The sequence below is a fragment of the Pristiophorus japonicus genome, chromosome 10, assembly GCF_044704955.1.
Source record: "Pristiophorus japonicus isolate sPriJap1 chromosome 10, sPriJap1.hap1, whole genome shotgun sequence".
In the NCBI taxonomy this organism is placed as follows: Eukaryota; Metazoa; Chordata; class Chondrichthyes; family Pristiophoridae; genus Pristiophorus; species Pristiophorus japonicus.
This window is the reverse complement of record NC_091986.1, coordinates 136,797,063-136,824,299: the sequence shown is the minus strand read 5'-3', so window position 1 is coordinate 136,824,299 and position 27,237 is coordinate 136,797,063. Positions and strand designations below refer to the sequence as shown.

Sequence of the window (27,237 nt, the reverse complement as noted above, 5' to 3'; positions counted from 1 at the left end):
CTTATGAAACAGAATCTTTAGCAGCCTCTGGATGAGCCACAGCACTAAACTGCTGCTATTTTGGCACTAATTGGCAATCTCTCCGAGGGCATAAGGATGGTTATTGAGGGAAATGGAAGTATCACATTGATGCAGTAGGTGTGTGTTTCTGAAAGGTAAGGCACATCGTTGAGACATAAATTGTTGAAGCAAAGTAAAAACTCTGCAGCTGGCTGTGGTATACCTAACCTGGGAGTGTTTGATGTGAATACCTGGATACCTGAAATGGGAAACTGTTTCATATCCTAACAGTATATTAATATCCATCAACCTGATGGGCACAACACAATTCAACAATATACATCATAGATTCTATTTACCTAAAACATATCCCATCATAATATACTCAAGACTGTTTCTTACGCCATAGTCAGAGCTGCTTATTAGATAACTACAGTATTATATTCAATGTGTGATCATCACCTGTGTGACAGCAATGGGACTGCAAAGTGTCTCAATATTTGTGAACAAATTCATATAATAGTTTGTCAATTAAATAATGTAAGTAGAGGATCCACATAGAAAGAAAGACCTTCCATTTATATAGCGCATCTTCACATCTCAGAAATGTCCCAATGCACTATATAAATGGAAGGTCTTTCTTTCTATGTGGATCCTCTACTTACATTATTTAATTGACAAACTATTATATGAATTTGTTCAGAATCATGGTTGTTTGCATTGAGGGCTGTTAGTTTATATGTTTTGATAGGAATCCAGAAGGTGAAGACAGGAAACACTTAACTAAAAAGAGGCTTCAAGATTATTGAGATAATGTTCCAATATTTACACACGTGAATGCAGCATAATCATGTCTGATATGGAAAGTTCTTATAAGCTTTATTTAAAATTTGAAATGACAATTTAGTGCCCATTGATAAACCAATAGGTAGCACCAAACTTATATTTCTGGCAGAATAGGGAAATCAATGAAAAACTGCCTATCCTGAAGTTTGTCCTCACCGGATTTATTCATGTGCCATGTACAAGTTTCCATGAGTACACAACAGAAACAGAAACATCAACAAGAACTGTTCTGACGAAAGATCATCGACCTGAAATGTTAACTCTGTTTTTCTCTCCACATATGCTGGTTGACCTACTGAGTATTTCCAGCATTTTCTGTTTTTATATCAACTATTATGGGTTTTTTTCAGGGACTTTGGTTTGCAACACTAAAATGGCTTAAGTTCTATCATGAGTTAAGTCTGGAAAACTGATGATTACATATGAAAAATTGCAGTACAAAATTAACAAAAGTCAGATTGGTGAGCTTTAACTATCTTTACAACATTTTAAAAAATGAGTCCCAGATTAAGACCAGACATTATACGCAGTTAAATGCAGACTTGTGTAAATTGTGCACAAAGTGATGTACTATACCCGATATGCAACTGACACGATATTCCTATTTTCTATTCAAAAATGATTATTGGTTCCTTTCACAAACAGAAAGCAACTGAACCAAAAAAAAAATCCATTGTTGTAAATAAGTATATAAATTGTATTGTAGTATAAAATTGTCCAGTGGGAGATGTTACTTCACTGGTTAGGTTACTTTACAGAACCAAAATGGATCACGTGATTTCTTTTAACTGCTTATTGGATGCCTCACTCCCAGTTGCTTTTCCAATCTGCTATTTCCAACAGGCTTGTTGGCATGGCTATATCATAAGATGTAAATGAAACACCTTCTCTGGAATATCAGGACTGGCAGCACTTATGGCCAGGTAACATGTTGAATCTTTTTCTTTGGCTCTGTAGATCTCAACTCCCCCTGCAGGCAAAAACAAAGTATTATTTGCAATACTAAATTACATTCAATTGTTCTGTGTGTTTGTATATATATAACAGCGAAAATGTACTCATATTAAACTCCCACCAAGATTAAAGGTGTGTTTATAATAGCTAAACACAACTTGCATTTAGACTTTACAAAAGGTTTTCCAAATGCTTTCTGTGTTTTTAGAATGTTTCATTAGCACTATGTACGAGTGAAAAACAATTTTACACACTGCAGTAAAATATCTAAGAAACACCAGCATTTTCTGTCAATTTTGTTTGGTAAAGCAAGATGCTACGTAGGGAAAGACCAGTATCCATGTACGTCAAAATCCCTCATCAGGCTGTGCATCTGCTTGGTGTCCACCAGCTGGATTACCTTTGAAAAGCCTTAAACTCAAGTTGGATAAGCTAGAGCAGGTATTTGTCAATACACAATGCTGATACCGACTCCCTATGATTTTGACCAACAATGTTTTATCTTTTTGGCATCAGTTAATTCCCTTTTGGTGGGGACGAAGAAAACTTGAAATGCTGTAAGGAAATAAACTTTGATTGGTAGTTTCTTGGCCAGAGATTTTTACTAGTTTCCTCACCCAAGGGATTATTTGTGCCAGGGTGAAATTGATGTCCTCAACTTCATTAAAACTGAGAAGCCTTCTCCAAACAAGTGCGCCATGTGAAATCACTTTTCCTCCGAGAACTTTCCTGGTAACCAACCTGTCTGCCAATTGGCTCCTTGGAAATAATGGGATTGGTTTCAGCTCAATCAACAGCAGTACTATAAACATAGAGCTTGATTGTGTTCGGGTGCAACACCAATGCCCATGGCACAAAGAAAGTTGCTCTAAGAGACTGTTTTGAGGGACTCACTAAAAATAAATTAACCACTAACTCAAGGAATCCTGCTGAGGCACTGAAGTATGGCGGAGAGGCACTGTTGGCGCGAATACATGGCCTCATCTTTCTCATCTGGAGGGAGGAGAGCATGCCGGAAGATCTCAGAGATGCAGTGATCGTGACCACCTTTAAAAAAGGGGACAAGTCCGACTGCGGCAACTACAGAGGAATCTCCCGGTTATCAGCCACTGGGAAAGTCGTCGCTAGAGTCCTCCTCAACCTTCTTCTCCCTGTGACTGAGGAGCTCCTCCCGGAGTCACAGTGCGGATTTCGTCCCCTACTGGGCACAACGGACATGAGTTTTGCAGCGCGACAGCTGCAGGAAAAATGCAGGGAACAGCACCAGCTCTTGTACATGGCCTCCTTTAATCTTACAATAGCCTTTGACACTGTCGATCGCGAGGGTACATGGAGCATCCTCCTCCGTTTTGGATGCCCCCAAAAGTTTGTCACCATCCACCGCCTGGTCCACGACGACATGCAGGCAGTGATCCTTAACAACAGATCCATTACAGACCCAATCCACGTTCGGACCAGGGTCAAACAGGCCCCAACCCTCTTCTCAATCTTCCTCACTGCCATGCTCCACCTCACAGTCAACAAGCTCCCTGCTGGAGTGGAACTAAAGTACAGAACCAGTGGGAACCTGTTCAACCTTCGCTGACTCCAGGCCAGGTCCAAGACCACTCCAACCTCTGTCGTCGAGCTGCAGTATGCGGACGACGCCCGCGTCTGCGCACATAGAGGCTGAACTCCAGGACATAGTCGATGTATTTACTGAGGCGTACGAAAGCATGGGCCTTACGCTAAACATCCAAAAGACAAAGGTCCTCCGCCAGCCTGTCCTCGCCGCACAGCACTGCCCCTCAGTCATCAAGATCCACGGCACGGCCCTGGACAACATGGACCATTTCCCATGCCTCGGGCGCCTCTTATCAACAAGAGCAGACATTGACAACGAGATTCAACACCGCCTCCAGTACAGCCTTCGGAAAAGAGAGTGTTTGAAGACCCGGCCCTCAAAACTGTCACCAAGCTCATGGTCTACAGGGCTGCAGTAATACCCGCCCTCTTGTATGGCTCAGCAACATGGACCACGTACAGTCGACACTTCAAGTCGCTGGAGAAATGCCACTAACAATGCCTCCGCAAAATCCTATAAATCCCCTGGGAGGACAGACACACCAACATTAGGGTCCTCGACCAGGCCAACATCCCCAGCATTGAAGCAGTGACCACACTTGATCAGCTCCGCTGGGCAGGCCACATTGTCTGCATGTCAGACACGAGACTCCCAAAGCAAGTGCTCTACTCGGAACTCCTTCACGGCAAACGAGCCAAAGGTGGGCAGAGGAAACGTTACAGGGACACCCTCAAAGCCTCCCTGAAAAAGTGCAACATCCCCACTGACACCTGGGAGTCCCTGGCCAAAGACCGCCCTAAGTGAAGGAAGTGCATCAGGGAGGGCGCTGAGCACCTCGAGTCTCATTGCTGAGAGCATGCAGAAATCAAGCGCAAGCAGCGGAAAGAGCATGTGGCAAACCTGTCCCACCCATCCCTTCCCTCAACGACTATCTGTCCCACCAGTGATAGGGACTGTGGTTCTTGTATTGAACTGTTCAGCCACCTATGGACTCATTTTAAGAATGGAAGCAAGTCTTCCTCAATTCCGAGGGACTGCCGATGATGATTAAAATAAACAAGACTTCCATGACCTGTCATTAACATTTCCCACACGCAGAAATACTGAAAATCTGGAATTGTGCTGTAGTTTTCAGCATAGCACTGACCACCTTCATCCAATCCCTTTTGTCCAACCAGAAATAGCATCTCTCAGCACTATCATGAGCTGAAAGACTAGTACTATTAAGATTTCTCATTCATGCCCCAAGGATATACTGGAATTTCTTGGATAATATTACATTTCTGGACCCTTGTTCAGCAATACAATCCCTTTTGGAAAAAGGTAGAAAACCCAACTTCAAAATGTCCTACACACGTGAAGGATGGATCAGTGAGCATGCAGACAGTAGTGTGATGGCTTGTGTCATGATCTCTGCATTACAGAAATGATACCGCGCTCTGTTCATCATAAAGTTGGAAGTACTTATCTGAATCTGGAGGGGAGGCGGGGTGCGGGTAGAGGCGAGGGAAGAAAAAAGAAAAGAATAGGGCAAGCGGCCGGGGGCGGGGGGGCCAGGACGGGAGTGCTTTTAAAGTTCCCAGATCTAAAATGCTTTTTCATCCATAACCGAACCTTTCAAGGGTAATAGCTTATTTCAACTCGAGATGCAAGAACAGCATAGAGCTCCACTTTCCTTTTAAGGCCACAGATGACAATTCAGCTTGAGCAAGGTGTTTGGGTCTAGTTTTGCTATGGCTCTTCAGTACCTTTGCGACTGATTCATAAAAGGTACTGAAGGGAAACAATGAAAAGGCTTACACAAATGCAAAAAAAAAAGGGAAATTCAGGGAGAGCTACAAAAAAGCAACAATGGGATAGAAAGAAAGTAATTGGAGTTGGAAATATGTTTAAAAAATGATAATGGAGAAAATAATAAACTTAGAGAAGACAAATTTCCAGGATCTGATGATTTCTACCCCAGGGTATCAAAAGAAATAGGCGAGGACATTGTAAATGCATTAGCCATAATTTTTCAAATCTTTCTAGATTTGGAAATTATGCCTTTGGATTTGAAAATTGCAAATGTCACTCCATTATTTAAAAAGTGTACAAGAAACCAGGAAACTACAGATCTGTCACTTTAAGATCAAGTGTGAGAAAATTACTGGAATCTATCATCCAGGACGGAGTGACTAGCACTGTGACAAGTACAAGCTGAGCACAAGAGTCAGCTTGGATTTGTAAAAGATAGCTCATGTCTGACTAATCTAGTTGAATTTTTTGTGGAAGTTACTAACATGGTGGATAGACTAATGCATATGGATGCTGTCTGGATTTCCAGAAGGTATTTGAAGGTAAGAGATTATTAGCAAAAATATAAGTGCACAGAATTGGAAATAACCCTGTGACAGTAATTAGTTAGGAAATAGGAGGCAGCGAGTAGAGGTAAAGGGAATGTTGTCTTGATTCATAGAGTGTGACAATGAGGAGGATAGTTGCAGATTTCAGGAAGACACAGGCAGACTGGTGAAATTGGCAGAGAAGTGTGAAATGATGCATTTTAGAAGGAAGAATGAAGAGAGGCAATATAAAGGAGGTGCAGGAACTGAGACTTGGAAGTTCACATAAACACATTTTTGAAGGTGGCAGAACAAGTTGATAAGGTTGTTAAAAAAGCATATGGGATCCTTGGCTTTATAAATAGAGGCATAGGGATAGTTTCCACTTTGGGCACAATTGCCGAAATGGGCAAAAATTGCATCTTGATATCTAGTCCTTGATATATTTAAGAATGGTAACAAGGTGCAGTTTGATTAATACAGCTGAAAATGGATTTATCACAAGAAAAAGCATTTTTATCAGTGTCGATCCATCACTTATGAGTAATCCAATTTTATATTACTGAAAATGACAAAAAAAAGGATCATTTGCTAGTTATATTGAGGTACAGTTTCTTAGTAAATTTTTAAAAATACATTTAAAAGCTTTGAAATGCTCTTATCAATATCCTTCTATTCAAAAGAACCAGCTTAATTTTTAAGAGCCTCCTCAAAGGCCCACAAACACAATTAGTGGAAACTCCCAAAAACTCATCCTGGTACATAGGCATATTTGTGGGTGGTGCTGGCTTCTAGCACAATGTTTTTTTTAAACTAGCGCAAAAGATCTCACGTTGCACCAAACATAATTTGTGCTTAAAGTTCCGTGATCTTTTGCGCTGGTACACCGATTTCGGGCGAATTGCGCCAAAAAAAAAACAGCGCAACTGACCGGAAACTCCAGGCCAGAGTACAAGAGCAGGCAAGTTATGCTAAACCTTTATAAATCACTGGTTAGGCCTCAGCTGGAGTATTGTGTCCAATTCTGGGCACCACACTTTAGGAAAGCTGTCAAGATCTTGGAGAGGATTCAATAGTATGGTGCCAGTGATGAGGGACTTCAGTTATGCAGAAAGACTAGAGAAGCTGATATTGTTCTCCTTGGAGCAGAGAAGATAAAGGAGAGATTTAATAAAGGTGTTAAAAATTATGATGGGTTTGATGGGATAGGGAGAAACTGCTTCCACTGGCAGGTGTGTTGGTAACCAGATGACACAGGTTTAAGATATCTAGCAAATGAACTGGGTGAAGATGAGGAGAAATTAATTTACACAGCCAGTTATGATGATCTGGAATGCACTGCCTGAAAGAGTGGTGGAAGCAGATTCAATAGTAACTATCAATAGGGAATTGGATACATACTTAAAAAGGAAATATTTACAGGGCTGTGGGATAAGTGCATTGGAGAAGTACTAATTAGATAGCTCTTTCAAAGAGCCGTCTCAACACAATGGACCAAATGGCCTCCTGCTGTGCTGTATGGGTCTATAAGTGAGGTTCCCTAGGGATCGGTACTGGGCCTCCGCTTTTCACCATATATATCAATGACTTGGATGAAAAAAGTGTTATATATCCAAGTTTAGAGATAATGCTAAGCTGGAAAGTATAGCAAGTTGTGTCGATGGGAACAGGAAGTTACAAATAGACATACATTATGCGAGTGGGAAAAACTGTGGCAGATGGAGTTAATGTGGGGTATGGTATGAGGTAATCTACTTTGGAATGAAAAAAGACAAATAGGCGCATTTTCTTAATGGGGAGACACTAGGATCTGTCTCGACAAAGGGATTTGGATGTTCATGTACACAAATCACTAAAAGCTAGTGCACATGTACAAAAAGTGAGCAAAAAGGCAGATGCAATGTTGACCTTTATCTGAAAGGGGAGGAAATGATACTTCAGATGTACAGAGCCTTGGCCAGACCCCATCTGGAGTTCTGCATTCAGTTTTGTGCACCGCATCTCAGGAAGGATATACTAGGAGGGGGTACAGTGCAGATTCATCAGAATTCACATCATAGTTTAAAAGGGTTAAATTGAGGACAGGTTGCATAAACTTGGCTTGTATTCCCTTGAGTTTAAATGGTCGAGGGGTGAGCTAAACAAGGAGCTTAAAATTATAAAGTGTTTTGATAGGCAGACACAGAAAAGCTATTTCCTCTGGTGAGGCAATCTAGAATAAGGGGACACAATCTTAAAATTAGGGCTAGGCCATTTAGCAGTGAAATCAGCAAAGGCAGTGGAATCTGAATCTCTCTCCCACCCAAAAGGCTGTAGATGCTGGGTCAATTGAAATTCTCAAGACGGAGATCGATAGATTTTCATTAGGTAAAGGCATCAAAGGATAGGTCTAAGTGCAGTTGAAGTACAGATCAGCCACAACCTGATTGAATGACGGAACAGGCTTGAGGGATTGAATGACCTATTCCTATGATTCAAAATCCAGTCTACCAACGATTGCTTTAAGGTATCTGTACCTCGGATGCATGTCAAAAGATTTCAGAAGATTTGCTCAAGTCTTTAGTCAACTTACGCATTAAAACATTCCTTCAACTCTGGGCAATAACTTTTCCAGTTAATACACCTACTTTTTAAAGCCTATTCCTTCTTTTGAATTAAAATTAATTCCTTAGAAGGCTGTCTTCATGGTGGCCATTATAATTATTACACAAGTTTAATGAGGATCAGGCAATGATTATCTGCTGCCTCTTCATGGATAGCCAAGGGAAGTCAGAGAGCAGAATCATCCGAAAACCTAATGTTTGATTCTTTTACTTTAATGAATCTTATCTTCAAAAATCTGTCCAGCAGTATGAATTACTGTGTCTTGATGTTTGAACTTTCCATCACAGGACTAAGCCCTCCAGAAAAACTGGTTAATTTTGTGACTCAAACAAGCATAAAACTCAGATCCAATCTCAACCAGACTCTCTAACTGGATACCAAAATGAATCACTCATCAAATTGTTCCTACCTAATCCACTAAAGTGGTCCTCGATTTTACACCCAAACATGCTTTGCATAGTCATCTACATATATTTACAAACACTACAACTGTTTTAAATAGAAACTTTAAATCAAGTGCCCCCTTTTGGCACTAGAACCCACAATTTTCCAAATAAAACTTTAACGGAAACTTAAATTAAATTAAAATTTGGTTGCCGGGGGTGATGCCAGTCCAGCCGGCGCTCACCTCTCGCGGAAGGCCACGAGCGTCGGTGGACACCGCGTGCTCCATCTCCAGGGACACCTTGGCTCGAACATAATCGTGGAAGAGTAGCAGGCAGTCAGGCTGAACGACCCCCTCGACCGCCTGTTGCCTGTTAATGGCCATCTTGGCCAGGCCCAGGAGCAGTCCCACGAGGAGGCCTCCCGACCTGCCGGCTTCCCTCTGCACAGGATGCCCAAAAATCAGGAGCATGGGATTGAAGTGCAACCAAAATTTGAGGAGTAGCCCCTTCAAATATTGGAAGAGGGGCTGCAACCTTACACATTCAACATAGACATGGACTCTTCCAGACCGCATTACAAACACTGCAATCTGGATGCAGCATATCAGGTTTACATAGAAAAGTATCTGCCTCCAGATTCACATTTTCATTTTTCACTTTGATTTCTGGATGGTTTGTTAGGATTAGTTTCCTTATCAACCTTCCTTCCTGTAATTGCTGACTTGGCAGTCAATTTACTGTAAGTATGTAATGTGAAGGTAAGCTGTACTTAGATGAGTCCCATTAGCTGAAGGCATGTTCTCCACTTATAAACAGGACCTAATCTTCTGTCAGGAGATTGATCATTTGGAAGGGCACTACCAAACAGCTTATAAAAAAAAGAGGGTTTCTGATGAATTGCTCGAAAGAGGGACCAATTTCAACTAAATGGAGAATCTGCCTACTTGTAACAGAAATCAATGTGGTAGAAATGCTCCTGCTGTAATACATACCTGGTTGACATGATTGATTAAAATTTAGAAGTTTTGAAAAAAATAACAAATTTGATGATGTATCAACCAATTCCAGTAACAAATTAAATGGTCATGATCACATTGCTGTTTATGGGACCTTGCTGTGTGCAAATTGGCTGCTGTGGTTCCTATATTACAACAGTAACCTACACTTCAAAACTATTTAAGTAGCTGTAAAGTGCTTAGGATGTCAGGTGGCCATGAAAGATGCTATATAAATCAAAGTCTTTATTTTATGCGTGTTTAAAAATGGCATCAATGTTTCATCAAGATGGGAACAGTGCAATGTGTAGGTTGTCTCACAATGGTATCCTCAGCAGTATGCAAGGACAATTAGAATGTGGGATATGCATCAACATGACAAAGATAGGATTAAAAATATTTACAAAATTACAAGCAAGTGATACTAACAAGGGATTCATGTCATTGTGAACGTGAGCATAAGAAGCTCATACAAGTTGTTTGAACCGTAACACTACAAACTATTGTGGAAATTTCTTTTTTTTAAAAAACGGATATTCAAATTTTGATTAAATTCCTGCTGACATATTGTTCATAGAGTTGCTTCAGTTTATTGGGAAATTATGACATTGCATGGATAACATGAGGCTTTGTATCTATTTTCAGATGCTACAACACGAGTGAGATTATGAATTTAATTTTGACAAGATATCAGGTTATACACTACCTTGCAAAATATATCAGTTACGAATCCTTAGCACGCATGATGGTACGTTAAACTAAACTTTAAAAACCCCATAATTGCTGCTTTGTATTTCCCTATTTATCAAGATGCTTGCGCTTTGGATATAAAGTTTCCAACATTTATGAACACTATTAAACTAAGTTAATCAAATTTCTTTAACAGCTGAGTGGGGAAATGCACCATAAAGTGTGGTAGACCCATACAGAACAAGGCTCTAATAAAGGAACCAGGCTCAATTACTGATCTGTGCTTGGGCTAGCTGATCTCAGCAATAGGTGAATAAGATGCTCCCACTGACTTCAGTATTCCTATGTTTGAGGGAAGTGGAAAACCAGAAAAAGTATCAGCCATAGTATTCACTCCTGATCACTACATAGAAATTATAACATGAAAACAGGCCATTCGACCCAAACAGTCCGTGTTGGTGCATAATCTCGACACAAGCAGTAGTCCTAATCCCATGTGTCCATCTGGTATCCATATTACTTGAACCCTCTTTCCTTCAACCACTGATCTAACCTATTCTTAAAAGTTGACATGGTTTCTGCTTCAATCACTAGCTCGGGCAGTGCATTCCACAGCCTCACAATCACCTGTGTAAAAAAAGTTTCTCCTGCTCTCTGTCATAAATCTCTTACATTTAATCTTATTATCTATGTTCCCCATTCTAGACTGGTCAGCAGTTGAAAAACTAAAATGCGAGATACTGAGCTTGGGTGAGTTGTTGACTATGATCAAATAGCCTTCCAATACTTGTTATTCTACACATTAATGGTCACTTGGTTAAGAGGTCTACAACAGCAGTGCAAAATCTTTTACTCTTCTTGGGCCATGTAGATATAAAATGGAGCCACAGATCGGGGCCAATTTTTCTGACATTTGTCCTCGGAAAGCCCATTCTCCACGCACAAGGATCAGAAAAAAAAGATATGGAGACGAGCTATACCAGGTCTCTGCACCCATTATATTAATCATTCTAAATCTGGTTAACCTTTCCCTTTAAAAAATAAGTTGCAGTGAGAGGGAAAAGGAACTTTCATAAGCTCACTCGCACCTGGCAGTGATACAAGGGCTCCATTTTCTATTCTGAGTAACAACCAGCAGAAGATACACATGATCAGAGCAGAACTACAGATTAAGACTTTATATGTATGCACAAGGGCACCCAGTGAACAATGGAGTGAAAATGTATAACATACTGACTAGGAGACTGCCGTGAGATCTGATGCTGGAATGAGAACTTAGGACTAGGTTGCCTTGTATATCATGTTTTAATAAATATAATCACTCAAAAAAACCAAACAAACTGTAAGCTCAGATACGATTATGTTTATTGGACCAAATGCACTAACTTGAACCATTACAGCAATACTATTTTATAAAATAATTTCCAATTAATAGAACAAACAAGCTGGTCTAGTGCCACTCTTCAACAGGGCCTGTTCTTCAGCTGATAGATAGTTCATGGTCATTTCATCAAATTTCATCCATTTAAAAAGGTAAATTACAGCTACTACATCTCAATTACACAAGCGTGCAAAAATTCTATGTCTACATTACATTATAGTAGCATGTCCTTTTAAGTCTGGCTAAAAACGGTAAATCTTAAAACTTACTGGTGCATCTCCCTCTCCATCTTTTGCAAGTGCTCGCTTTAGTTTTATGGTGCCTCCAGGAGATGTTGAGTAGGGCAATGGTGAGGTTTTCAAAGGCATGTCGCCTCCATGTTTCATGGTAGCCATACCATTGCCTGATACAGCACCTCGAACTGGACTTTTGACTGCATTATTATCGGTCAGAATATTTGTGTCACTTGGCTGGACAGCAAGCTTATTAGTAGGGCTGGTGTCCATGATCCTTGATGGCAGCTGCTTGGCTTGAACAGCCATTCCATTTTCGTTCTTTTTGAGTTTTATTTTCGTACTTGTAGAGCTGCCATCAAACACAATTAGAGGTCTTTTCCTTGAACCCTCAATTGTTGGTCTACAAAATAAATGACAAAAGACTGTAAGCTGAATGCTACATGAATGTGTCAAAATGGAATGCCCTGAAAAGTAAAATCTCATAATTCATTATAGTCAAAAAATTATTTCTTCTCTATAAAACATTGATGGATAGGAGGATGTTCCCATGAAACCATTAAATGTTGAGCTCAAGCAATGTTTTTCAACCCACAAGCAATACAAGTGATTACAAAGATATTCTGCAAGTAGTTGGATAGTATAGTATTAGGAAGTTGCTTGTGTTTAAGTGAACTGCAAATATTATTTGACACACTGGCCCGGATTTTGCAGTCAGTGGTGAAGTGACGGCGCTCGCTGCTGATCTCAAAGAAAGCTGCCCACAAAGATCTCGGAATCTCTGTGGCATCGATTTCACCTTTCCAGATGTTAGTTTGATTCTGGTGCCAATTCAAGGGGCTCTCCGGCATCCATTAACAGTGATGTTATCAAGCAGGCTAAGCAGCCAACCACATTGAAGAATTCTCACAGACAACAGACCAGGGAAGTAAAATGCACCAATTATCCTTCACTTTTATAAATTTTACAGAGAGTGAAATAAAGATTGGGACATACACATGGAATTAAGTTAGAAGATGAAAAGATTTAAAAGCAAAAATGTGATTTCACAAATACAAAATTTAGTGTTTCAGAGCCAGAGAGGCTGTTCAGCAGTAGTTATGACTTAGTAGGTCATTAAAAACCCAGTTACGCCTCACTCAAAAGGCTTAACTTTCTTCAGGGTTTTAAAAAAAATCAGCAATATTACAGCGTAAAAGGGGAAATTCTCATCAGTTCAGTGATTTCTAAAGATTGCCATCTGCGGGGACTTCAACAACGCACCCTGTGGAGCAACAGGGAATCACTGACAGTAACATCTGGATTTCTGCGTTTAACTGCGCATGTGTGGACACTAGAAGATGCTGTCAGTTTCACAGAGTAATGACGACAGTGACAGTTTCGCCATCATTACAACAGCAAAATCCGGGCCATTAATGTAGTTTAAACAGATCTCGGATATCAATTATACATAATCTGCACACAGTCAAATTAAAATACTTTACTCTTCAATCAAAATATTCTGATATCCTGGTTGCATAGTACCAAAACATTAGGGATTTACTTGTAGCCACAAAATGCATTTGGGATACTTATCAGATATAAAATGTTCAAGGCTTTTCCTGAATTTATAACACCAAAAATTATTTTATAGCAAAATAGATCATAATACTGAAGTGGAAGAGGATAGTAAGCAATTTATATTCATTGCCATGTTCTCATGACTCATTTATAAATAATAAACAACCATTGGCATAATTCCTCTTAAATACAAATGCTACAGACCTAACACTTTGCCTAATTTTGATGCATATAAATTAGGCAATGTAACCTTACTATGAAGGCTTCCAACATAAAAATGGAAGCATTCCAGAACAAAATGGAAAGACATGAATACTACAATCCCATATATTATTCAAGTTTGCAGCTGAACTTTTCCAGTTCATTGAATCCACTTGAATTTCTTAGAGATTATCCAGTGATTTCATACTATTTTCTTTTATATTCTATAATGCTCATACAGCTACATATGTCACAGAATACCATTAAACCGAATGGAGCAGAAAGAACTTTATAAAACCTAGAGTTAGTTAAAAAGTAATTGAATTGAACAATTCTGTTGACAAGTGAATTGTGATTTATTGCCTTAAAGTCACCAGTACATTATTCACATCCAAATAAACCTTTGTTGCCATACGAGCACTTGTTAACTTTCCTAATACTAACTGTGTGCTAAAACCATCACTGACATCCCTCACCACATTCAGTTTAAATATACAACCCATGACCTGAAAGGCTTAGCAGGCATTCATACAATTTAAAACACTAAAGGTAAAGAAACTGATGAATATTTTTGACTTCATTGTACAATATAAGAATTACATGCCTTGTACTCTGTGCAACACAAATGGTCTGTTGTCCTTTTTTCTCAGCCATCTTTCTTCCCCATCTACTCTTGGGCAGCTCTCTCTGCGGTAGTGGAATGACATGCTGAATGTACACTTCAACAATCCGATCCTTCTCAGCGTCATGCAAGTTCTCAGTAGCAATTTTTCTCTGAAGATAAACATGCACATCTAGTTAAGTTCCACAACCAATTGTACTTAATAACTGCCATGCTATATGTGCTGCTTTCCAGATAAAAAGGTCAATAACTTTGGTGCAGAAATTGCGGTCGGAGGCTTCCCGCAGGCAGATTTCTACGAACTTACCTGGTGGTCCGGGAGGATTGAAAACTTGCAGTTCTGGGCCTCTGCCCAATGGCTTACGTAGAGGCCCACGTATCCCAGGGCCATAGGTGCTCTGCACGTGTTCCTGGGATCATGTGGGCCAGCCCAACCAAAGTAGGGGATCACCATTCATATTTATGGTGAGTTCCATATATACCCCCAAAAATACAAACCCTTAAAATAAATTTAAAAAACATCACCTATTTAAAATTAATCAAAATGGATTTAATTATTTAAAACAAAAATTTAATTTTTTGAAAAATAAAATTTATATATTTTAAAAGATCTATAAATAAACTTAACCTTATTTCACAGGTTTTTAAATGATTTAAGGAACAGAAAAATACTTTTTTTTCAAAGTTTTAGGCTGATAAAAGGAGGCCTTACACCTGCTTTTATCAGTCGTAAGAATTTCACAGGTTTTCGCTGGGCAGAGGTTGGGCAAATAGCCCAACTTTCCGCCTGCGGAGGCCCTTTAATTTTGGATGTGTGCGATCGGTCAAGAGGATTCTTGACAGATCATAAGTTCCGGGTTTAGGCGCAGCGCAATCGCCTAAACCCGGAACTTGCGGGGCTCCTATGGGCGTGTGCACATCTTGTATGCGCCCGTGAGGGCCACGAATTCAGGGCCATTATCTTTTAGAATTCATTACAATGGAAGAAACTAGTTGGAGCAATTTGAAAGGAAACACACCCATATTAAAAGATGTTAAAACTATTCTTAGTAAGTCATTGTATTTAATATTGAAATTCAAAATTGCATAAAGAAAAGCCTCCATAGCTGGCTTTGATGCACAACCTGTTAAAGGTCAGACACTGCCCACATTAATTCAGGACACCACCACCTAATCGTGCCTTCCTACAACTGTCAGGAATTGATTATCCTATTTTTATAAGTGCATCATGCCTATGGCTCATCTTAACTAAGGAATGGTTTCTGATGGGGGAAACCCACAAAGGCAGAATGGAAAATGGAAGAATTAAAAAAAATCACAGTAGATTTGAAATAACAAGAGCTTCTCTAGTTGTGCTGTTCTAGGCTTTAAAAAAGCAAAACTAATCTTCCAATTTGGGTGAGGTCTTTTTTTGCCACCCACTAAGTAGTAATTACTCAAGTTTTTTTTTTAAGTTGTCAATAAATCTCTTCACATATGAAACTGGTGAATTGACTGCTCTCAGGGCATAAGCGTAACTGCATTGTGATTTTTATCTGTTTGATTTTTGTTAGGCAAGGGTATTGAAGGATATGGAACTGAGGGCTATATTCCCTAGAGTTTAGAAGAATGAGGTGATCTCATTGAAACATATAAAATTCTTAAGGGGCTTGACAGAGTAGATGCTGAGAGGACGTTTCCCCCTGCTGGAGAGTCTAGAACTAGGGGGCAAAATCTCAGAATAATTGATCGACCATTTAGGACAGAGATAAAGGAGGCTATGGATGCTCAGTTGGTAAAACAAAAATCGTTAATTTTTGGATACTAAGGGAATCGAGGGAAATGGGGATAGTGCAGTTGAGGTCGAAGATCAGCCATGATCTTACTGAAAGGCGGAGCAGGCTCGAGGGGCTGAATGGCCTACTCCTGCTCATATTGCTTATGTTCTTATGTGCCTAATCTCGGACGCGTTTGGTATCAGTGGCAATGTCAATAACGTTTTCTAACCCAATCCACTGACCGTCAACCCCGAAATGGCGCGGTGCCAATACATACACAGGTTTTCAAACAAGTTCCCACCGATTCGATGGCCCGCGGTTGGTTATCCATTTGTTTACTGCAGTAATAGTGCTTTCACGCGATTAATGGAGCAGATGCGCCAGCTGTTTCTTACACCAATCCCCAGCAGACAAGTCACATTAACAATAACAACACGCCCGGGGCCCGAGGGAACGGATGGCCGATAACCAGCCGCGGTTGCTCGGGGTCGGAGTGCAAGTCCCCCATCATTCCACTCACCTGCTGCAAGAGCTGCAGGAGGAAATCCCCGGACAGCAGCTCTGGGTACAGCAGCAGATCCGAATCAAACTCGCTCTTGCCGGCCGATGCTTCGCCAACCGCCATTTTCAGAATCTCCCACAATCCTATGCGAGGGGGACCGTCACGTGACGCCCACTCCATCCAGCTCATAAACGGAGAGCAGGCAGGCGTGTCGTGCTGCGCCTGCGCAAAGGGCGTAGTGGCGTTCTGACCTCAGCGTCGGAGAGAGCCACTGCGCCCCTGGTGGTGGTGGTGGTGCTGCTGCCGCCGCCGCCGCCGCCGCCGTCAAGATCATGTGATAGCCGGGGTTACCTCGCAGATGTCGCCATGACCGGAAACACATGGGAACGCGCCGGATGTCAGCCGCAGGAGGAGAGCAGCTGGGGAAAGACGTCAAGGTGCGGCGCTGGCATCCAGAACCTTGGGTAAGAGAACGAGCCGCTGGGGTTTTGGGGTAATTTGGCGTTGTGCCGTGGGTTAAAATACGCGGTGGTCACCGAATAGTCAGAGGGATTGCAAATAGCGCTTGGGTGTCGCGTCGCGGAAGGGTTGAAGGGGCAGTGTCCATGTTAATCGGTGAATCTCAGCTATTGACAGACAAAATGCTGGTGGTACAGGTTTATTCTGTAATTGAGCGATGCATCTATTTAACTCGTCTTTGGGGTGGGGCCAGTACTTTGTTATAAAGGAAATAACGTGCATTTATATAGCGCCTTGCACGACCTCCCAGAGCGCTTTACAGATAATTAAATAACTTTCTAAAGTGTAGTCACTGTTTTCATGTAGGAAACGCGGCTGACACTTCTGCTAATGACCAAATAATGTTTTTTTAATTTATATTGGTTCGGGATAAATGTTGGCCTGGCCACTGGGGAGATCTCACCTGATCTTCAATTGGTGGCATGGGATAGAAACATAGAAAATAGGTGCAGGAGTAGGCCATTCGACCCTTCGAGCCTGCACCACCATTCAATAAGATCATGGCTGATCATTCCCTCAGTAACCCTTTCCTGCTTTCTCTCCATATCCCTTGATCCCTTTAGCCGTAAGGGCCACATCTAGCTCTCTCGAATATATCCATTGAACTGTCATCAACAACTCTCTACGGTAGGGAATTCCACAGGTTAACAACTCTGAGTGAAGAAGTTTCTCCTCATCTTAGTCCTAAATAGCCTACCCCTTATCCTAAGACTGTGACCCCAGGTTCTGGACTTCCCCATCATCGGGAACATTCTTCCCACATCTAACCTGTCCAGTCCTGTCAGAATCTTATGTTTCTATGAGATCCCCTTTCATCCTTCTAAACTCCAGTGTATAAAGGCCCAGTTGATCCAGTCTCTCCTCATATGTCAGTCCTGCCATCCCAGGAATCAGTATGGTGAACCTTTGCTGCATTCCCTCAATAGCAAGAATGTCCTTCCTCAGATTAGGAGACCAAATCTGAACACAATATTCCAGGTGAGGCCTCACCAAGGCCCTGTACAACTGCAGTAAGACCTCCCTGCTCCTATACTCGAATCCCCTAGCTATGAAGGCCAACATACCATTTGCCTTCTTCACTGCCTGCTGTACCTGCATGGCAACTTTCAATGACTGATGTACCATGACACCCAGGACTCGTTGCACCTCCCTTTTTCCAAATCTGCCATTCAGATAATAATCTGCCTTTGTGTTTTTTGCCCCCAAAGTGGATAACCTCACATTTATCCACATTATACTGCATCTGCCATGCATTTGCCCACTCACCTAACCTGTCCAAGTCACCCTGCAGTGTCCTCCTCACAGCTTTCATCGCCACCCAGCTTAGTGTCATCTGCAAACTTGGAGATATTACACTCAATTCTTTCATCTAAATCATTAATGTATATTGTAAAGAGCTGGGGTCCCAGCACTGAGCCCTGCGGCACTCCACTAGTCGCTGCCTGCCATTCGGAAAAGGACCCGTTTACCCCGACTCTCTGTTTCCTGTCTGCCAACCAGTTCTCTATCCACGTCAGTACATTACCCCCAATACCATGTGCTTTGATTTTGCACACCAATCTCTTGTGTGGGACCTTGTCAAAAGCCTTTTGAAAGTTCAAATACATACATCTACTGGTTCTCCCTTGTCCACTCTACTAGTTACATCCTCAAAAAATTCCAGAAGATTTGTCAAGCATGATTTCCCTTTCATAAATCCATGCTGACTTGGACCGATCCTGTTACTGCTTTCTAAATGCGCTTCTATTTCATCTTTAATAATTGATTCCAACATTTTCCCCACTACTGATGTCAGGCTAACTGGTCTATAATTACCTGTTTTCTCTCTCCCTCCTTTTTTAAACAGTGGTGTTACATTAGCTACCCTCCAGTCCATCGGACCTGATCCAGAGTCATTAGACTGTTGGAAAATGATCACCAATGCATCCACTATTTCTATGGCCACTTCCTTAAGTACTCTGGGATGCAGACTATCAGACCACGGTGATTTATCGGGCGTCAATTCCATCAATTTCCCTAACACAATTTCCCGCTTAATAAGGATATCCTTCAGTATCTCCTTTTCACTGGACCCTCGGTCCCCTAGTATTCCCGGAAGGTTATTTGTGTCTTCCTTCGTGAAAACAGAATCAAAGTATTTGTTCCCCATTATAAATTCACCTGAATCTGACTGCAAGGGACCTACGTTTGTTTTCACTAATCTTTTTCTTTTCACATATCTATAGAAGCTTTTGCATTCAGTTTTTATGTTCCCAGCAAGCTTACTCTCATACTCTATTTCCCCCCTCCTAATTAAACCCTTTGTCCTCCCCTGCTGTATTATAAAATTCTCGCAGTCTGCAGGTTTGCTGCTTTTTCTGGCCAATTTAAATGCCTCTTCCTTGGATTTAACACTATTCTTAATTTCCCTTGTTAGGCACGGTTGAGCCACCTTCCCTGTTTTATTTTTACGCCAGACAGGGATGTACAATTGTTGAAGTTCATCCATGTGATCTTTAAATGTTTGCATTTACCTGAGATGTCTAATCTGAAAGACTATATCTTTGACAGTGCAGCACCATCAGTACTATACTCAAGTGTCAGTCTAGATTTTGTGCTCAATTCGCTGCAGAGGGGCTTGAACCCACAACTCTGACTCTGAGATGAAGGTGCGACCACTGAGTCAAGGCTGACACATAATTAGAGGCTTCCAAATGTTTTGCTGAGCCCTGTCCCCCTTCATATATTCATATCCCATGTGTGCCCCTCTTTCTAAATAACAGTATTTTTGCATAATTAATATTTGTGTAGATATGGGTGGTAACCCAGAATACTTGAGCAGTTTTGTCATATTAGCAGTTTTAGTTCAGCTCCAGTACATTAATATGAAGTTTGATATCATTAGAACTCACTGGCTGGGAAATTCTTTTCCTGGTGATGTAATGCCAGCGAAGTGGGAGCAGATCTGAGGAATTTCCTGGCCACTGACTGTAAACAACTTAATTGAAAGGAAAACTGCAGGCATCGTCTCTGGGTTAGGCATGTGAGCATGGTGATGGATGAACAAGCCTCACCAGACTGAAATGGAACAAGGCTGTGGTCCGGTTGATTGGGAGTGGAACAGGGAGTAATGAATTGTTGGGTTGCTTTGGAAGAAGTAAAATATATTTTTTCCATCAAGGACCCATTCGTCTGGATGCCATTATTAATTTATTTCTCAATTTAAGATGATGCCAAGCAAAGAAAACTACAAAATTCAAGCAGGGCAAAATAAACTTTCCAGAAAAGTGCAGAGCACTGGGCAATAACTAGTTTTTGATGCCATGTCAAGTTTTTAAAGGAAGGCTATTTATCTGTTCCCTCTAACTATCATGGGGATGCAGAGATCATGAGGACTTCGATGTGGGGACAAACTGGACAAAAGGGAAGCTTGTATCAGATATCGAGAGCTCAATACTGCAGAAAGCCTAGAAGAGTATCGAAAGTGTAGGGGTGAAATTAAGAAGGAAATTAGGAAAGCAAAGAGAGGGCATGAAAAAATACTGGCAAGTAGAATCACAGAAAACCCAAAGATGTATTATAATTACATAAAGAGCAAGAGGATAACTAAGGAAAGAATAAGACCTATTAGGGACCAAAATCGTGATCTATGGATGGAGGTGGAGGATGTGGGTAAGGCATTTCATGAATACTTTACGGCTGTCATCACAAAAGAGGGGGACGATGCCAACGTTTAAGTTAAGGAGGAAAAGAGAGTGGAATATTGGATGGGATAGACATAATAAGAGAGGAAATATTAAGGTGTTTAGCATCTTTGAAAGTAGATAAATCACCAGCACCGGATGACATGTATCCTAGGCTATTAAAAGAAGCGAGAGAAGAAATTGCAGAGGCTCTGACGATCATTTTCCAATCCTCCCTGGCTGCAAGAGTGGTGCCAGAGGATTGGACTACTGCTAACGTTGTACCACTGTTTAAAAAGGGAGGAAGGGATAACCCGAGTAATTACAGGGCAGTTAGTTTAACCTTGTAGGTGGGCAAATTATTAGAATCAATTCTGAGGGACAGTGTAAACCTTCATTTAGAAAGACAGATTAATCAAGGACAGTCAGCATGGGATTTAAGGGAAGGTCACGTCTGACTAACTTGATTGAATTTTTTGAGGAGGTAACAAGGAGGGCAGTGGGTTTGATGTAGTCTACATGGATTTTAGTAAGGCTTTTTTGACAAGGTCCCACATGGCAGGCTGATCAAAAAAGTAAAAACCCATGGGATCCAAGGGAGAGTGGCAAATTGGATCCAAAATTGGCTGAGTGGCAGGAAGCAAAGGCAATGGTTGACGGGTGATTGTTTCCAGTGGAGTTCCACAGGGCTCAGTACTCGCTCTCTTGTTTTTTGTAGTATATGTTAATGATTTAGACTTAAATGTAGGGGGCATGATAAAGTAATTTGCACATGATACAAAAATTAGCCATGTGGTTGATTGTGAGGAGGAACATTTTAGACTGCAGAAAGATATCCATGAACTGGTCAGTTGGGCAGAAAAGTGGAAAATGGAATTCAATCTGGAAAAGTGTGAGGTAATGCATTTAGGGAGGGCCAATAAGGCCAGGGAATACACAATAAATGGGAGGGTACTGGGAAATGTGGAAGAACAGAGAGATCTTGAAGTGTATGTCCACAGATCCTTAAAGGTAGCAGGACATGTCGATAAGGTAGTTAAAAAGGCATATGGAATGCTTTTATTAACCGAGGCATAGAATCTAAAAGCAGGAAACTTATGTTAGAACTGTTTAGGCCACAGCTTGAGTACTGCATACAGTTCTGGTCACCACAATACAGGAAAGATGTGATTGCATGAGAGAGGGCGCGGAGGAGATTTATGTGGATGTTGCCATTACTGGCAAATTTTAGCTATGAGGAAAGGTTGGATAGGCTGGGGTTGTTTTCTTAGGAACGGAATAGGCTGAGGGGAGATTTAATTTAGATGTATAAAATTGAGTGGATTGGAAGGATCTATTTCCCTTAGCAGATGGGTCAATAACCAGGGGGGCATAGAGTTAAAGTAGCTGGTAGAAGGATTAGAGGGGAGATGAGGAAAAACTTTTTCACCTCACCCAGAGGGTGGTGGGGGTCTGGAACTCATTACCTGAAAGGGTGCTAGAGGCAGAAACAAACCCTCATCACATTTTAAAAAGTACTTGGATGTGCACCTGAAGTGCCGTACCCTACAGGGCTACCGACCTAGTGCTAGAAGGTGGAATTAGGCTGGGTAGCTGTCTTTTGACTGACACGTTGGGCGAATGGCCTCTTTCTGTGTCGTCATTTTCTATGATTGCACAAAGATGTGTAACTTAGGGCAAAGGACCTTTTTAACAAATTTTTGAAGCAGAGCCAGGAGGGGTACTGACTTCCTGCTGTTTGTTTATTTCACTATGATAGCAGGGACCCCACGGCTCATGAGCAGTTTCAAAAAGAAAGTTAATGTTCCACAGAGTTATAGACCAGAAGGCGAACAACTGAAAGAAATGCATTCAAACTCGGCATTTAAAATACTTGTAAGATAGTATTGTACTGCTTGCAGGGAGTTTTTGAGAAGAGCGGAAATCCACCCGAGTTGAGGGGAGTGCTGCAGCACCACAAATGGAGAAAATACATATTGCAGGATGACCTGCGTGAGTTACAGCTATCATTCTCTTCGTGCTCACCGAATAACCTTGGTGCACCCATGAGTTTGGAAAAATCTGCTAATGTGTGAGGTCTTTGTGTGTAACTAGAAAAAATTATATTTATATAAGTGCCTTTCACATTCTCAGGATATCCCAAAGTACTTCACAGCCTATGAGGTAACTTTTGAAGTAGTCACTGTTGTAATGTACGGAAATGTGGCAACGAACTTGTGCACACCAAGGTCCCACACAGCACCAGTAAGATATGTGACCAGATAATCTGTCCTGGTGGAGCTGGTTGAAGGATAAATATTGGCCAGGACATGGTGAGAACTCCCCTACTCTTTGAATATTGCCATTGATGAGGCCTCAGTTTCCAGTCGCATTTGAAAAATGACAATGAAGTGCCAGCCTAGATTATGTACTTGGGCACATGACCTTCTGACTCGAGCAAGAGTGTTACCTCTGAGCCAAGGCTGGCACACTTTTTCAAGTTTCTACCTGATCTCCCTGCCCACCTAAAAAAAAAAATGCGAAATAAAGAGGCAAAGGGCATGGCTGAGGTACTAAATGAGTAGTTTGCATCTGTCTTTACCAAGGAAGAAGATATTACCAAAGTCATAGCGAAAGAGGAGGTAGTCGAGATACTGGATGGATAAAAATTGATGAGGAGGTATGAGGAAGGCTGGCTGTACTTAAAGTAGATAGATATGTCACCAGGACCAGATGGGATACATCCTAGGATGCTGAGGGAAGTAAAGGTGGAAATTGCAGGGCCATAATCTTCCAATCCTCCTTGGATATGGGGCTGGTGCCAGAGGACTGGAGAACTGCAAATGTTACACCCTTGTTCAAAAAAAGTGTGTAAGGATAAACCTAGCAACTACAAGCTAGTCAGGTTAAACTTGGTAGTGGGGAAGCTTTCAGAAACGATAATCAGGAATAAAATTAAGTCACTTGGACAAGGATGGATTAGTAAGGAAAGCCAGCACGGATTTGTTAGAAGCAAATCATGCTTAACTAACTTGATTGAGTTTCTTGATGAGGTAACCGAGAGGGTTAATGAGGGCAATGCGGTTGATGTGGTGTACATGGACTTCCAAAAGATGTGTTTGATAAAGTGCCACATAATAGACTTGCCAGCAAAGTTGAAGCCCATGGAATAAAAGGGTTAGAGGCAGCATTGATACAAAATTGGCTAAGTGACAGGAAACACAATAGTGGTGAACGGTTGTTTTTCGGATTGGAGGAAGGTATACAGTGGTGTTCCCCAGGGAGTCTGTACTAGGGCCACTGCTTTTCTTGATATATATTAATAACTTCGACCTGGGTTTACAGGGCACAATTTCAAAATTTGCGTATGCCACAAAACTTGGAAGTACAGTGAACAGCGAGGAGGATAGTGATGGACTTCGAGAGGTCATAGGCTGGTGGAATGGGCGGACACGTGGCCGATGAAATTTAATGCAGAAAAGTGCGAAGCGATACATTTTGGTAGGAAGAACGAGGAGAGGCAATATAAACTAAAGGGTACAATTCTAAAGGGTGTGCAGGAACAGAGACCTGAGGGTATATGTGCACAAATTGTTGAAGGTGGCAGGACAGGTTGAGAAAGCAGTTTTTAAAAAAAAGCATATGGGATCTTGGACTTCATAAATAGAGGCATTGAGTACAAAAGCAAAGAAGTTATGATGAACCTTTATAAACCACTGGTTTGGCCTCAACTGGAATATTGTGTCCAATTCTGGGTACTGCACTGTAGAAAAGATGTGAAAGCCTTTGAGAGGATGCAGAAAAGATTTAAAAGGATGGTTCCAGGGATGAGGGACTTCACTTACATGGATAGACTGGAGAAGCTGGGTTTGTTTTCCTTAGAGCAGAGAAGGTTGAGAGGAGATTTGATAGAGATGTTCAAAATCATGAGGGTTCTGGACAGAGTAGATAGAGAGACTTGTTCCCATTGGCAGAAGGATCGAGAACCAGAGGACACAGATTTAAGGTGATTGGCAGAAGAACCAAAGATGACATGAGGAAAAACCTTTTTACGCAGCAAATGGTTAGGATCTGGAATTCACTGCCTGAAAGGATGGTCGATTCAATTGTGCCTTTCAAAAGGGAATTGGATAAGTACCCGAAGGAAAAAAATTGCAGGGCAATGGGGAAAGGTTGGGACCAGCTGAAGTACTCTTGCAGAGGGTCTGGCACAGGCCGAATGGCCGCCTTCTGTGCTGTAACCATTCTATGCCTTTCTATTTTAATAATCTCTGTACAAAAAGTGATATTTTGTGTATAGAAAGTATAATTTTTGTACATTGATTTTGATTTTACTTGTTTTTGTTGATTTTGCTCTCTTCTCTTCCCCCACCCCCCAAATGTATTAATGTAGGAAAATGTCCCCATGGTACTTCATGAAGTAATCAGATAAAGATTAACAAAACCAAAGGAGGAGATATTAGGATCAGTGATTAAAAGCTTGGTCAAGGTAGGTTTTAAGGAGGATTTTAAAAGAAGAGAAGTTTAAGGAGGGAATTGCAGAGCTTTGGGCCTAGATGGCTGAAGGCATGGCCACCAGTGCTGGGGCGAAAAGAGTGGGCGGATGTGCAAGAGGCCAGAGTTGAAGGAACACAGAGTTCTCCGAGGGCTGGAGGAGGTTACAGAGATAGGGAGGGTTGAGGTCATGGAGGGATTTGAATGTGAGGATGAGAATTTTAAATCCAAAGCATTGGTGGGCAGGGAGCCAATGTAAGTCCAGAGAGCTTGGGTGATGGGTGACTCAAATTTGGTGTAGGTTAGAATACAGGCAGCAGAGTTTTCGATGAGCTCAGCTTTATGAAAGGTGACAGATGGGAGGCTGGCTAGCAGACCATTGGAAAAGTCAAGTCTGGGGGTAACAAAAGCATAGATAAGGAGTTTAGCAGCAGATGTGCTGAGGCAGGGTTTGAGACAGGCAATGTTACGGTTACAGAGGTGGAAGTAGTCAGTCTTTATACTGTAGAGGATATGGGGTTGGAAGCTCAGGTTTGGGTCCAATAGGGTATCGAACAATGTTCTCTTTAAGCTGCATGGCCACGCAGCTGGCTCACCAGCTTTTCAATAGAAATAAGTGTGCATGCGCAGAATTTTGCATGTGCTTCACAACCCGTTCAAGGGGCTGTGCGGCCCAAAATAAACTTGGTGGGAGCATTGGTGCAGAGGTAGAAACTTTGCAGAATCGTTAGACGGAGATTTGTAGAGTTCACTATAGAGCATATTTCGTATGGTCTTTTGAAAGGCCTTTTCACCACACTTAATGGTTTTATGGATACAAAAGCTTAACAATTAGCAAAGGTTATAATGCAATAAAAAAAAAAGTTTTGCATCTTCACCTAATTGGGCCCCAATTGAAGCAACAGTCAATCCTCTGGTCACCCAACTTTAGCTCGCAACAAATTCACGTTTAAGGAAAGAAAGACTTGCATTTATATAGCGCCTTTCAGGACTACCGGATGTCTCAAAGCGCTTTAGTAATTTTGGAGTGTAGTCACTGTTGTAATGTAGGAAACGCAGCAGCCAATTTGTACACAGCAAGCTCCCACAAACAGCAATGTAACCAGATAATCTGTTTTAGTGATGTTGATTGAGGGATAAATATTGGCCAGGACACTGGGGATAACTCCCCTGCTCTTCTTCGAAATACTGCCATGGGATCTTTTATGTCCACTTGAGAGAGCAGACAGGACCTCGGTTTAACGTCTCATCCGAAAGACAGCACTTCTGACAGTGCAGCACTCCCTCAGTACTACACTGGAATGTCAGCCTAGTTTTTTTTCTGTGCTCAAGTCCCTGGAGTGGGATTTGAATCCACAACCTTCTGAATCAGTGTGCTGCCCACTGAGCCCCAGCTGACAGTTAAAGTAGACTCAGGAGGCTGGGCAGTCAATGTCTGACATCCTTTGTGCCCTTCTCCCTCAGAGCCAATCGTGATTTCATATTCACTGGACACGTGCGGAAACTCAGCATATCCACGTTCAGTGGTTCTCAAACTCTTTTTTTGGTTGAAGGACCCCTTTTCAAAAAGATTAGTAATCACGGACCCCCATCTAAATTATAATACTACAGGTACTGTACAAAGTTTAGGACACTTAGTCAATTTATTTTTCAGGAACATGTAAACTGAATTTTGACTTGTAAATCATGCTTGACAAATCTTGAACTTTTTGAGGATGTAACTAGTAGAGTGGACAAGGGGGAGCCAGTGGATGTGGTGTATTTGGACTTTCAAAAGGCTTTTGACAAGGTCCCACACAAGAGATTAGTGTGCAAAATTAAAGCACATGGTATTGGGGGTAATGTATTGACGTGGATAGAGAACTGGTTGGCAGACAGGAAGCAAAGAGTAGGACTAAACGGGTCCTTTTCAGAATGGCAGGCAGTGACTAGTGGGGCACCACAAGGTTCAGTGCTGGGACCCCAGC

General features: G+C 41.5%; 2 protein-coding genes across 2 annotated transcripts in view; one reads left to right on the top strand and one right to left on the bottom strand.

Moving 5' to 3' along the window:
• Positions 1–986: 986 nt before the first annotated feature.
• Positions 987–16,780, bottom strand: c10h2orf49 (chromosome 10 C2orf49 homolog). Its single transcript, XM_070891498.1, has 4 exons — positions 16,635–16,780; positions 14,340–14,509; positions 12,011–12,377; positions 987–1,816 (listed from the first exon to the last, which is right to left on the bottom strand). Exons 1-4 carry the CDS (start codon positions 16,737–16,739, stop codon positions 1,760–1,762), a joined length of 699 nt encoding a protein of 232 aa, XP_070747599.1. The 5' UTR covers positions 16,740–16,780; the 3' UTR covers positions 987–1,759.
• Positions 16,781–16,945: 165 nt separating this feature from the next.
• The window catches only part of tgfbrap1 (transforming growth factor, beta receptor associated protein 1), a 108,203-nt gene continuing 97,911 nt past the window's right edge, over positions 16,946–27,237 (top strand). Inside the window, exon 1 of the mRNA XM_070892101.1 lies at positions 16,946–17,080. The gene's annotated coding sequence lies outside the window, so the exon portion shown is untranslated. The remainder of the gene's footprint in view (positions 17,081–27,237) is intronic.

Excerpts from the sequence above, each read along its gene's own strand:
- c10h2orf49 (XM_070891498.1), bottom strand. The coding sequence starts at position 16,739 with ATGGCGGTTGGCGAAGCATCGGCCGGCAAGAGCGAGTTTGATTCGGAT. Across the intron at positions 14,510-16,634 it reads TCCTGCAGCTCTTGCAGCAG|AGAAAAATTGCTACTGAGAA; the intron begins GTGAGTGGAATG and ends GTTTATCTTCAG. Across the intron at positions 12,378-14,339 it reads TGTGTTGCACAGAGTACAAG|ACCAACAATTGAGGGTTCAA; the intron begins GCATGTAATTCT and ends TTTATTTTGTAG.